The sequence below is a fragment of the Sapajus apella genome, unplaced genomic scaffold (assembly GCF_009761245.1).
Source record: "Sapajus apella isolate SASKATOON/1434 unplaced genomic scaffold, GSC_monkey_1.0 scaffold40, whole genome shotgun sequence".
NCBI lineage: Eukaryota > Metazoa > Chordata > Mammalia > Primates > Cebidae > Sapajus > Sapajus apella.
In genome coordinates, this window is record NW_022436980.1 from 21,839,693 (window position 1) to 21,853,271 (window position 13,579).

The 13,579-nt window shown below is 40.1% G+C and overlaps 1 protein-coding gene across 1 annotated transcript; it reads left to right on the plus strand.

Annotated features, from left to right (window-relative positions):
* Positions 1 to 65: 65 nt before the first annotated feature.
* On the plus strand, positions 66 to 11,886 carry CPOX (coproporphyrinogen oxidase). Its single transcript, XM_032299299.1, has 7 exons — positions 66 to 695; positions 2,456 to 2,599; positions 2,869 to 2,979; positions 4,801 to 4,942; positions 7,309 to 7,527; positions 10,369 to 10,473; positions 11,145 to 11,886. Exons 1-7 carry the CDS (start codon positions 143 to 145, stop codon positions 11,230 to 11,232), a joined length of 1,362 nt encoding a protein of 453 aa, XP_032155190.1. The 5' UTR covers positions 66 to 142; the 3' UTR covers positions 11,233 to 11,886.
* Positions 11,887 to 13,579: the final 1,693 nt, after the last annotated feature.

Sequence of the window (13,579 nt, forward strand, 5' to 3'; positions counted from 1 at the left end):
CTTCGCCCGCGCCGCTGGAGCCCGACGCCGCGGCGGCCCTCCCAGAGAGGTTTTCTGCCTGCGCGGCTCGCGGGCTCGGACTCTCGGGGGCTCTGCGGCCCGAGTCGGACCCAGGCACTGACCGGGGTGACCGCGTGGGAGCATGGCCTTGCAGCTGGGCAGGCTGAGCGCGGGCCCCTGCTGGCGTGCGGCGCGGGGCGGCTGCGGGGGGCTCCGCGCCTGGCCTCACCGCGGCTGTGGAGGGCTCTGCGCCGGGTCCCCGCGCAGCGCAGCCGGACGCATCTGCCGCCCCCCTGGCCCGGCTGGCACGGAGCAGAGCCGCGGGCTGGGGCACGTCCCGACGGCGAGAGGCGGCACCTGGCGGGGGACAGGGCTGGCCGCGGCGCTGGCGGGGGTGGTGGGGCTGGCCGCCGCCGCCCTCGGGCATGTGCAGCGGGCGGAGATGGTGCCCAAGAGCTCGGGGACGCGGGAACCCTCGCTGGGGAGGCCGGAGGAGGAGGATGAGCTGGCCCGCCGCTGCAGCTGCTTCATGGCCGCGCCTGTGACCGACCTGGGCGAGCTGCGAAGGAGGCCGGCCGACATGAAGACCAAGATGGAGCTGCTGATCCTGGAGACCCAGGCGCAGGTGTGCCAGGCTCTGGCACAGGTAGACGGGGGCGCCAGCTTTTCTGTGGACCGGTGGGAGAGGAAGGAAGGTAAGGAAGCCGGCCACTAGCGGAAGGTGGAGACGAGGGGAAAAAAGGTCAGGTTCCAGGTTGCAGACAGAAAACATAATAGTTCACAGTACGGGATGGGGTACCCACAGAGAGGCTGCTTGGTTAGAGGCTGCCGTTAAAAAGAGGGACGCCGAAAGGGTCGCCAGCCCTCTGCTTGCAGGTATGGAGACGGATCAGCTGTCACTCGAGTACTGCATTTCAAAATCTTTGCAATTCCATAGCAGCATTTTTTGTAGAAATGTTAAGTGGTGTTTGCAACTAACAAGCTTAGATGTCCAAAGTTTGCTATTGAACATAAATTTCAATAGATTATGAAACACATTTCATCTCCTTCTCTGGGTGAATTTGCCCTTTTTCCTTTTTAGGAGTTGGAAAGAACTCATCTCCTCGCTAAGTGTCAGCCAAACTCCTCCAGCTAGGGTGTCATTGTGTCAGGCTCTTCCCACTTTTACTATTGCACAAGATATATTTGATTGGCTTCTCAGTAGCGCTACCAAATGCACCCATCAGGTTTCCTGCTGGGAAAATCTTCCCTTTCAATGGCAAAACACTTGAGCATCAAAATCCAGCTCTCATAGAGGCATATACGTTCATGACATGTTGTTGCCCATACAGTGAAACCGACATCTTGAGTGGAAACTTGAAGGATTCCTGACTTTTCCTAGCTGGAAATACAACAGCAACTTCTCACCAGCAGATTTTGATCTGTGATACTACCACATCTATATGGAATGAAGTTGAGTCTAGTTTTCTGTCTTGTAATGTTTTCAAGCAAAGACCACTGAACCAGGACACAACCTCAAGTACTAGACTAGCTGTGTGACCCTTAGAGGTTACTCTTTTTTTTCCCATCTATGAAATATACATATGTATGTTTCATCTCATTTAATCCTCATGCTACACATGTATATGGATAGAATATATGTGAAGTGCTTAGAATATTGTCTGAAACAGACAGCATTTAGACACATTGTTTCAGCCACTTGTCAGCGGTTAGATCTAGGATAAGATATTTTGCCTCTCTGGTCCTCAGTTTTCTCATTGGGAATATATGAGGGTTGTACAGGATCATCTTATGTCCTATCCAGCTCTAAATGTTCTTAGAAATAAAACAATCCAAACATGAAATTTGATGAAACAATGCCCTTGTAGTGACCCTAGTTAGTACCTTAAGAAAAAAATGAGTAGTAAGGCTCATACACCTGAATACTAATGTGTGTCTCACTCATTTTAAGGTTCTGAATTCTTTCAGAGTTTGAATATCAACTGTTTCTTAGTTGCCTGTAAATCAAATTAAAAGGCAAGCAGCACACTGAGAAAGAAATTTTTGAAACAATATTGATCTCTTAAATTCAGTGATAATAGAACACCCTTCAAGTCTACCCATTCCTATTTTTTACCTTAGTTAGCTTTCTCTCATATATCATAACTGCTGGGTTGCTGTTCTGAACAGTAGTATTTGAAGGGAGAATATTCCAGGGATTGATTTTAGTTGATGACAGGAGAATGTTGGAGAAATACTAAGTTTAGTGATATGAGAAGGTCCAGTATGTGCCCAGTATTAATAGCGTATGTCATAAAGCTAAGCTAGTTATCTAATTTTATTGTACATAAAATAATAAATACACTGGTATAAAAGATTGGGAAACAGGAGGAAAATAACCATCTTCATGCAAGGGTTGCTTTCAGATTTGAACATACTCTTACATTCTCTCCTTATTTTACATTTCTATACACAGGAGGTGGCGGCATCAGCTGTGTACTTCAAGATGGGCGCGTTTTCGAAAAGGCTGGGGTGAGCATTTCTGTTGTTCATGGAAATCTTTCTGAGGAAGCAGCAAAACAAATGAGAAGCAGAGGAAAAGTTCTGAAGACTAAAGATGGTAAATCAGACAATCTTGATAGTCTTTACTAGTTCCTGCAAACCTTATTTTGCCCACAAGTTTTATTTATAAAATAAATATTGCTTCTGAAAAAAGCCATTTGTGTTCATATGCCACATGTCAACAATTCCTTTTTAAAAATTATGTTTTTAAGAGACAAATTAAGAAGCAGCTTTTGAAAATTGACTTAGAAGTCATATTAGAGTTAGATTGTTTCAAGTCATTCAGGGTAACTGAATATAGCTCACTACTTGTATTTTGCTTTCCAGGTAAATTGCCATTTTGTGCTATGGGTGTGAGCTCTGTTATCCACCCCAAGAATCCTCATGCTCCTACTATCCATTTCAACTACAGATACTTTGAAGTAGAAGAAGCCGATGGTAAGGATCTCAGGAGCTGTGGAAAGTACTATTGTGCAAAATGTGCATTTTAAAACAGATAAGACGGCATAACATCTAAAAATGAGAAAGAATAAATAGTCTTAACTGGGTCTTTCAGGAGTCACATAAAGGCAATTTCTTGGCAAGTACAATGGATCATGCACAAGACATGACAAGTGAGAATGGGGCTGGGCACGGTGGCTCACACCTGTAACCTCAGCACTTTGGGAGGCTGAGGTGGGCGGATCAGTTGAGGTCAGGGGTTCGAGATCAGCCTGGCCAACATGGTGAAACCCCATCTCTACTAAAACTACAAAAAATTAGCTGGGCGTGGTGGCACGTGCCTGTAGTCCCAGCTACTCAGGAGGCTGAGATAGAAGATTCACTTGAACCTGGGAGGCGGAGGTTGCAGTTAGCCAAGGTTGTGCCACTGCACTCCAGCCTAGGTGACAGAGACGCCGTCTCAGAAAAAAAAAAAAAAAAGAAGAATAATACTGATTGACTCTGACCTTCCCATATTTCCTCCAACATATAAGGAATGATTTAATGAACCTGAACTTCAGGGTGCACCTAGGGTTCTTTGCAAATATGAATTCATTACATCTGAAGGAGCACCTTATGTACGAGGTTAAGTTAAAATTGAGAACTTGTTCTGGGAAAATACTTTACATGTACATAGCCTTGCTAGTCACCAGTGCATTAGCAATTGGTTAAAATGGGATGCAGTTGATTATGCATCCTGTGCATGTAGTTTGTAGTCCCAGCCCGTTTCTTATCTGATACCATGTTTCAGAGCACCTGTGCAGTGCCACGCCTACTCCTGTTGGTGTCTCTGTAGGTGAAGGTGTTTGAAGTCATTGCTTTAACTTTTCATTTTGAAGTCATTCAGTTTTGTTCAGGCTTTTATGTCTAAAATTGATAACTGGTATTGACAACTCATACACCTGTGAGCATGTGAAACAGTTATTCTCAAGTGGTAAGTTTGCGTCAGCAAGTGTTTTTACTCTTTCTAGGAAAGGGGAGGAGTGGCAGTGGTTCTTAATACAAGGAGTGTGAGAATCCCCTGGGGAGCTTTTATAAACTACAGATTCCTAGGCCAGAGATGTGTGGTTTTCTGTTTTTTTAACGGTGCTCAGAGGAGCTATTTTAAGCTCCTCTCATGATTCTCATGTAGGGCTAGAGTTGCAGTCTACTTCCTGATCCACCAGTACGCTGTTTTATCATTCACTGCCCTGCATATCATTCCTTGCAAGTTCTGCTCTCTTACCTTTTACTTTCTTCCTTTCTGCTTTTACTTTTTTTACTTGTTCTGTTGTTTATTATTATTACTATGGTTTATTTATTTATTTTTTTTGTGACAGAGTCTTACTTTCTTGTCGCCCAGGCTGGAGTGCAATGGCTTAATCTTGGCTCACTGCAACCTCCACCTCCTTGGTTCAAGCGATTCTCCTGCCTCAGCCTCCCAAATAGATGGGATAATAGATTCCTGCCACCATGCCTGGCTACTTTTTGTATTTTTAGTAGAGACGAGGTTTCATCACATAGGCCAGGCTGGTCTCGAACTCCCTCAGGTGATCCGCCCGCCTTGGCCTCCCAAAGTGCTGGGATTACAAGCATGAGCCACTGCACCCAGCTGCTTTTACAAACTCTTTTGTTCTGCCTAGACCTTACTGGTCTTCAGAGCTAAAATCACTTAAAATGTTTTTTTATTGTCACCCATTTTATGCTTAATAAATTAAGCTACTAAATTAAATTTCCTAATATAGCCAGTGATGCTGAATTTCAAAGTCCATATTAGAATCCCATGTCTTGATTTTGTAGGTAATAAGCAGTGGTGGTTTGGTGGTGGATGTGACCTCACACCAACATACCTGAACCAAGAAGATGCTGTCCATTTTCACAGAACTCTAAAGGAAGCTTGTGACCAGCATGGTTCAGATCTCTACCCCAAATTTAAAAAATGGTAGGTAAAAGAACTGAACTTTCATGAACCCAAAATTACATTCCATTCCTTCTGAAGGCTACTGTCACTAAATGGCTTCTTCTACATATGAAAATGGGTCTTTTTACTTTGCTCATCTGAAGAATTAGTATACCAGTTTTAAGTGTTTTTATTAAATTATTTACTTAGAAATATTTTAATATAAATTGAGCAGTAACATCTTTTTATTCCAAATGATTTAGAATGGTAGACTGTAAACTATAAGGTGATCTATGCTTGAGAATGAGAGGCTTTTTAATCTAGAGTGGGATGTTAAATTCTCATTCCAGATGAGAATTATCCTGATGTTGACTTGGGAATGTGTAAGGGCATGGGAGGGGTTGGAGAACTGCTGGAGGGAGATGCCAACATACCAGAGATTTTGGCCAAAGGGAAATAAGAATTGGAGAATTTATTAAAGAAATTCTAATGGTAAAATAAGAAAACAAACAAAAGTTGTGGGAAGACCCAGAATATTTGTTATCTATCAAATGGAATCTTGGCACAAACAGTTTGGAATCCAAGTAAAGTTCTCAATTCAGCTTAGAGCTAATTGTCATTCTTGAAAAAGGAAGAACAGAAAGAGTTTTTGTCTTTTTGCTTTGTTTTTACAGCTAATAGTTGTGAAATGTTAATATCATTTATGCAAGAGCATGGAGTTCAGCTTTAAAATCCTCAGAAAAGATGAAACATTTGAATATTCTCCTCTTAACATTACTACTGAAAACTGCAGAGCCACGGATGCATGCAGATATGGGGTTTTTGTTTGATTTTTCCTCTCTCTCGCAGAAGTTAGCATCCTTCCAGGAGGACTGATAGAGTAGATAGTTCTGTTTTTTTGGTTCCTTTCTCTAGCTATTACTGAGATGACTTTAAGCAGTATTAGGTAATAACATACCTAGAATGCTAGCTAGTTAAGAAGTTTTTAGTATAAGTGCTTTGGTTTGAATATTTGTCCCCTCCAAAACTCATGTTGAAATTTAGGTCCTTTAAGAGGTGGTTGGGCAGAGCCCTGACCGATGGATTAATCCGTTCATAGATGAATGGATTAAATCATGGGAGTGGGACTGGTGGCTCTATAAGAAACCCGAGGTAGCGTGATCAGCCCCCTCCCCTTGTGATGCTGTGCGCTGCCTCAGGACTCTTCAGTGACCCCACTGGAAAGAACGCTCACATTAGATGAAGCCCCTCAACCTTGGACTTCTCAGCTTCCATAACTATAAAAAATAAATTCCTTTTATTTATAAATTATACAGTTTCCGCTATTCTATTGTAAGCAATGGAACACCTACTAGGAAATAGTGTTTAATAGATCACTTAATTTTATAATTTTTTGAAGAGACATTTTGAAATAGTATAACTTGGGTTAAGAGCTGACTTTACAACCTTGCTCAGGATATACTTTTTTAGACCATGTTAATAAAATGTGCATATAAAGAAAGCCAACAAGTCACAGTTGAGGTGAGTTCTACTAATGCGTCAGTTCTAGGGATTTTCAGCTGTTGCTTTTTGTTGTTTTTTATGCAATTGAAGCTGTATTTAAGGTGACTTTTTACATAGCTTGTAGTTTTTGTTTGAACAGATTTTTTTTCCATTTAGGGACCTTTATGCAGTGATTATCAAAATAACTACTTCTAGGATGTAAAGTATTTTACAAGTTCAGCAGTTAGGAAATGGCTTCTTAAGAAAACTGTATGTCTAGTAGACATAGAGGGGAGGCGACTCAAGAACGATGAATAGTTTTATGTGCTGCCTCACAGGGTAAGCTTTCATATGTCTGATATGACATATGAAAGAATAAAAACTATTCTCTGAACTTTTTTTCCACCAGCTTTTTGCTCTGTTGTTCATGCTATAGAACCATCAAATTTTATTGCTCAAAAAAACCTGAGAGATTGTTTATAGTACCTTCCTTTGGTGAATAAAGAACTCAAGAGAGCTTGGATTTGCAACATGGTTGGTATCATTGTTAGTGGAAGATTCCTGTCTTCCTGCCTCCTACAAAAGCAGTGCTTCTGAAGGTAGCAGCATCACTGGTTCCAAGAAATACAGTGTCAATATTGGAGTGTTTCTCTTTTCACTAAAGTTCTTAGAGTTCACATCCTTTACATAGACTTGTGTTCACTTGTCTGGTTGCTTTGAAGATAAGAGGATAAGCATTTTCTACATGGGTGATACCTGCAAAAGAATCTGTCTAAAGTCCTCATTTCATTTTCATAGTTGGACAGCAAGTAAGGACACTATGCTGAGATTAGTTGAGGATAGTGCTGTAACCTGAAAAGCTCACATTGATTTTCATGTCTCTTTTTTCCATTTGATCCCTGGTTTGGCCCCGCTGTGTTTTCCAGGTGTGATGATTACTTCTTTATAGCCCATCGTGGAGAGCGGCGGGGCATTGGTGGTATCTTTTTTGATGATCTTGACTCTCCATCCAAGGAGGAGGTGTTTCGCTTTGTACAGAGCTGTGCCAAGGCTGTAGTGCCTTCTTATATTCCCCTTGTGAAAAAGCACTGTGATGACTCATTCACCCCCCAGGAGAAGCTGTGGCAGCAGCTCAGAAGAGGACGGTAAGTGACTGGAGAATGAATTCTTTCATGGCATAACTGGGGGAGGTGGAGCAGCTCTTAATAATAGCGGGTGTTGTGTTGTCAGATACTTTGTAATCATTGTGTTAATTTCTTTTCATAGCTAGATGAATATTAAATGAATTAAAAGACATTGTGTAAAGTTGTATTATAAATATAACAAAGTTTAATTCATCTATACATTAGAGACTCATAGTAGGCTTATGTAGTTAAATACTTGCTGAATTTAATTCTGCTGATTTCTTTTAGTTAGTCTTCTAGTAATACCCTGTGGCCTTATGTCAAGATGTGGGCATTATTTAATGTCTTTGCTGCTTTTTAAATTTGGAATCATACCTTTTTTCATTCATCTTAAAGATTTTACAGAAGTTATTTTAATGGAACTAATTTCAGAAATTCTGCCAGCCTCTATGTTAAGCATTTTATATCTGATGTTTTTCATCAAACCTGTAAGATAGGTGTAATCATCTTTTTTCACAAAGTTAGTCTGTTGCCCGAGAAACACAGCTGGTAAATATAAGATCTCAGATGTGGAACTGGGTCACAATGACTTCAAACTTGTAGTCTGTGTAGTGTATAAAGCCAAGCGGTTGAAGCAGGTTTGTGATTCTCACCGTGATACTCACCTTAGCCACCCTGCTCTGCGCAGTGAGCCTGGCGAGCTCAGTGGGTGTCCAGCCTGAGGTTGTCTCCGGCCGCCGGTGTACTTGTAAATCCACTCCAAGTTATACAGCCTGCTGGCCCCGATCAGTGTCTCATTACTACCTTAAATACCTGTGTCCTACTGGAACATGGCTATAAAGTGGATTTTCTTACTGATGTTAGCTATGTGTCAGGTAAAAGAAGCTTTGGGTACTAAGGAGGTAAAGCCTTGCCATAAAGAGGCCAACCTAAATAACATTCCAAGTCTAAAGATAAACATTTGTGTATATCCTTATTATGACTGCCTGTGCTGTGCTATCTGCTTCCCATTTATCAACTTGAAAAACATGAGAATAATTTGTTTGTTAGAAATTTCCTAAAGAATGCATCTATTTTTGAACATGTTTTTTTTGTTCGTTGCCATAATTTCTTGAATATACCTCTACCACTCTTTCCTGCTTTCACTTGATATTTGTTTTTGGGGCCCTGAGATGCGGCACTATCTTGGCTACCAGGTGGCCATAACATAAACCCGCCAAAAAGAGCCTCATGGTTTAGTGGGTAGACATACCTAAGAGGACAATCTAAAACTCTGTGCAAAGTAAAGTGTTGCACAAGATTTCATAGGCAAAGCTGGCAGATTTTGTGAATACTAATTAGGTAAATCCTTTAAAACTTCATAGACAAGAGTAATGGTTTGTGTTTTACATTGCTTGATGGCAGGTCATTCTGAAAGTCACTGTGTGTGTATTACGGCGTGTCTGGTGTCCTGAGATAGGCAGGACTGTGGGATGTTAGATTAATTTTCTGTGGTATGGTGTGTGACTGTTCTTCAAAGACAGCTTCTTTCTGCCTCTCTTATCTCTGGACCTTAAGATGGCAATAAACTCTGGGGCCTAGGATAACCCCAGCTCTTCTCTAGAACTATCAACATTGTCTTTGGTTTCTAATACTGCAGTCCTGACCAGTTACCTGTTTCAGAAAGGTATTATCAGGTGGAAAAGGTAGCCAAAAGATGGAATTATTTCCCATGGGCTTAGAAAAGGATTCAGAAGATTCACTTAAATTATCTTTTGAAACAGACATAAGAAGGTATTAAATAGTTTTTTGTACATAAAAGTCAATGATAAATGGTCAGAATTAGAAAGGGAGCCAAAGATAAAATTCTGTACACTTTTGCAGGGCTTTTGACAAGTTCTACATAAAAACGTGCTTTTTAAAAATTAAAGTATTGTGGGAATCTAGAGAATCTTTTGCTATAGATGGGCATCAAGACAGTAACCAATAGGTAAATAAGAATATGTGAGTGAACTTTAGACCAAGGGAGTAATTTCTGAATAAGATAAGAAATGATCTGAAAGGGGCACTGTTTATTGAACTTTTCAGATTTATGAATCATTCTAAATTCTTCTGAGTAGTTGGAATTATCCTTTTGAAATTGGAGAGGGAGACCCTTTTACATCCTATGTTAAAGGCAGATACAGGTTTTTAAGCTGGATGGAGTCTAGCTTTGACTATGGCAGTTAATATACTGAACCAAGTCTTAGTTGATGCTAAGGGTATTAAAAAAAAGGCTGCAACTCAACACTACCTTTTATTATGATTGCTGTTAATCTGCAGAGAGACTGAATTATATGACTGCTTATTAATGCTATTAAGAAAGAAGAATATATAGAATATCTTAATCTGTTATTAGTAAATTATTGTTAGCTGTAGTTGGCCTTTCAGATGCAGAATTACACCATCTTAGTAGTAGTACTTGTGAGTTACAGGCAATGAAGTGAAATCTTTGACTCTAAACACCCCAGACTATGAGGAAGGCCAGAAGGAGCTGGATTATCCTGAAAAGGGATGCCATTTCTTTTTCTTAATTGTTGTTGTGTCTTAAACTTCCCAGCTGTGTGTCAATTCTGTTTATTTATGGGAAAACATAACCTTGTATTGTAACTGCTCTATGTTGGGGTAGAATCTATATTCTATTGTTTGTTGGGTAGAATACCCCTTTATTTCTGCCTGTCCAGATGGAGAGCTCTCAATGGGCTGTAGGCTGGTGTCCTCTGTGCCAATTCCAGCTGATGGGAACTGGGGGGAAGAACCCGCCCCTTTTTAAGTATTTGTTATGGGTTAGTCTTCAGATTTTATTGAGCTGGCCTTTAATGTTATTTGATGTATTTATGACAGGTATGTAGAATTTAATCTGCTGTATGATAGGGGCACAAAGTTTGGCCTCTTCACTCCAGGATCCAGAATTGAAAGCATCTTGATGTCTTTACCTCTAACTGCCCGGTAAGGAGATAACTCATTGTACTTGTTATCCCTCCACTGCCAAATCCCAAACACCCACAAAATAGGAAAGTTGACACTGCAGATGTTGTACCTAAGTCTTTGTTAGTTTTGACTTTGCTGATTTTATAAGAAAATCACAGTCAAATAATTAAAGCAAGTCAAATTGGATATTTTAAGCGGTGACAGGGTGAATGCCACAGCTCTGAGGGCAAGGAGGCACTACAGGGAGAGAGAACATAGGCTGGGTCGTGGTGGCTAGCAGGTGAGTTGGACCTTCCCTGCCTATTTGTTTTTCTGGGAAGAGGTATGCATAAGTATTAAGCTAAAGAAAGTTTGCCCCTGGATCATCTGAGGTTCTACACTTTATGAAACCCTGGTATACAATTAAAATATGAAACCCTGGTTTATATTAAAAGTGTATTTTGGTTCTGGGATATTAATATTAGCCAAAGCATACTCAAGAGTTATTAAGAAACTATTTGTTTAGCAAATAAGTTTTTTTTAAAGGTCTAGTTGGTACAAGGCACATCAGGCACAGTAGAGACAAAGAAGCATAATACTTTTTTTTTTAATTCCTAGGATTTTATTTTTTATTTATTTTAAGTAAAGAGACATGTGTCGTTATTTTTTATGTTTTTTTTTTTTTTTGCTCTTGTTTTGGACATGCATAGATGGGAGTACATGCATTCACCCTCAGAGAATTCCAAAGAAGCTGAAATTCTGGAAGTTCTACGCCATCCAAGGGACTGGGTGCGTTGATGCAGGCAGAGTGGCCATGCAGGGGTTTGGAGGGCAGAAGATGTGTGCTCTCCATGCCACTGGCTGGCACTGTTGCCACCGTGTGGCAGTTAGCTACCTGTGCCTTAGTGCCCCGGCCTTCTCAACTCTTCACCCTGCCTTGTAGGCAGATGGTGACATGTTTTGGATGCTGTCAGTGATGAATGGTGAGATGGAAGATTGTCAGTCAATTGATTAAACCTCATTTATACATTTAGCATCATTTTATATGACCATTTTACAAAATAGGACATTGAGTTTCCAAGTATTGAGATAAGGGAATGTAAATAGTATTATATGTATCAGGAAATTTCTCATCTTGTTTTTGTTTCATGTATTTTTTAAAGTTTTCATTTCTGCCACAAAAATCTGTCGTGGGATACATTTTATTATTTCAGTGAAGTTGAGACTTCATAATAATTTTAGAATGCCACTTGAAGATAAAAATTTTGTCAGTACTGAAGTCTCTGATGTAATCTTTATATATCTTTTCCCAGAGAACATAATATTGTAACGTAGATAACCTTTTTATAATAGGTATTTAGAAGCACTTGAAATATTCTTAATCTCTGCATGTGGTATAATTCAGTTATTTCTGTAGTTTGTAAACTGTAAAGTGACAATACTATTATTTAAGAGATGTCTGAGTTGTAATTTTGATTTTTGTGGAACCATAGTTTGTTAATGCTGGGATTCTCTGCACTTTTAAATGTGAAAGCTTATATCCCTGAATTCTGATATTTAAATTTTCTATTTCAGACATCTCCATGTGGAAGTTGAGACTAAGAACAATCCTAGGGATGTCATGAATTTAGGCAATGTTCCTCATTTGGAAAGTGAAATGAGAAATAATTTCCTTATTTAAAGCAAATATACATAATATGAGAAACTTAACAGGCATTTCATATACACATTTCTTAGCAAAATGGACATTGAAAATGTCCTCTCTTTTTTTTTGAGACGGAGTTTCGCTCTTGTTACCCAGGCTGGAGTGCAGTGGCACAACCTCGGCTCACAGCAACCTCCGCCCCCTGGGTTCAAGCAGTTCTCCTGCCTCAGCCTCCCGAGTAGCCGGGACTACAGGCTGCACCACCATGCCCGGCTAATTTTTGTATTTTTACTAGAGACGGGGTTTTACCATGTTGACCAGGCTGGTCTCCATCTCTCGACCTCGTGATCCACCTGCCTCAGCCTCCCAAAGTGCTGGGATTTTAGGTGTGAGCCACCACGCCTGGCCAAATGTCCTCTTTTTTATATTAGAGATTCTGCAGCTCTTTGCTCTTAAGAGAAAATCACAATAGGATTCTTAATGTATCACTTCTTTGTTTATATAATAATAGGAATGTATTATTTTATTTGTTTCATAATATATTAAAGTTTATAAGGAACAGCATCTCATATATATTATTAAACATTGTCTTGGAACATGTTGAATGTATGTGATTGCATGTGGCCTTTTTAGGGCTGGAAAATGGATGAACTGCTAATAAATTTGATTATGAAATAAGACCAATAAATATTTATATATTTTTGTTGCCAGGGTAATGTAGAAAAACACAAATACTTCTTAGTACAGTTGACACTTGAACAATATTAGGGCTGGGATGCCAACTCCTTACCACGCACAGGCTCAAATCCTTGTGCAACTTTTGACTCCTCCAAAACTTAACCACTGTTAGCCTACTGTTGACTGGTAGCCTTACCAGTAACATAGCCAGTTCACACATGTATTATGTTATATGTATTACATACTCTTCTTACAAGCTAGACAAATGAAAATATTATTAAGGAAATTGTAAGAAAGAAGATATATTTGCTCTTCATTAGGTGGAAGTGAATCATTGCAAAGGTCTTCATCCTCATTGTGTTCATGTTGGGCAGGCTTAGTGGGAGTAGTAAGAGGAAGAATTGATCTTGCTCTCAGGGGTGGCAGAGGTGGAAGAAAATCTGCAAAGAAGAAGAAGTCTGCAGTTCAAACCTGTGTTCAAGGGTCAGCTATACTAATGCCATCGTTCCTCATTCCTAGGTATTTTACTAAAGAAAAATGCAAGTTTTGTACTCTGTTTTCATAGCAGCTTTATTTAATAGCCGAAAATTAGAAACAACCCAAATGACTAACAGCAGGTGAGCGGGATAAACAATTCGTGATATATGCATATATTAAAATACTTAGCAATGGAAAGGAATAACTATTGCTAATGACAGTAACATGGGTGAACATCAAAAGCCTTATGCCAAGTGAAAGCCACACGTAAGAAAGAAATCCTAGAGAAAGCAAAGCTTTAATGACAGAAAGCAGATGAATGGATGCCAGGGGCTGGGGGATGCA

Coding starts and splice junctions, on each gene's coding strand:
- CPOX (XM_032299299.1), top strand. CDS start 143: ATGGCCTTGCAGCTGGGCAGGCTGAGCGCGGGCCCCTGCTGGCGTGCG. Junction 2,980..4,800: donor TGAAGTAGAAGAAGCCGATG/GTAAGGATCTCA, acceptor TTGATTTTGTAG/GTAATAAGCAGTGGTGGTTT. Junction 4,943..7,308: donor TACCCCAAATTTAAAAAATG/GTAGGTAAAAGA, acceptor TGTGTTTTCCAG/GTGTGATGATTACTTCTTTA.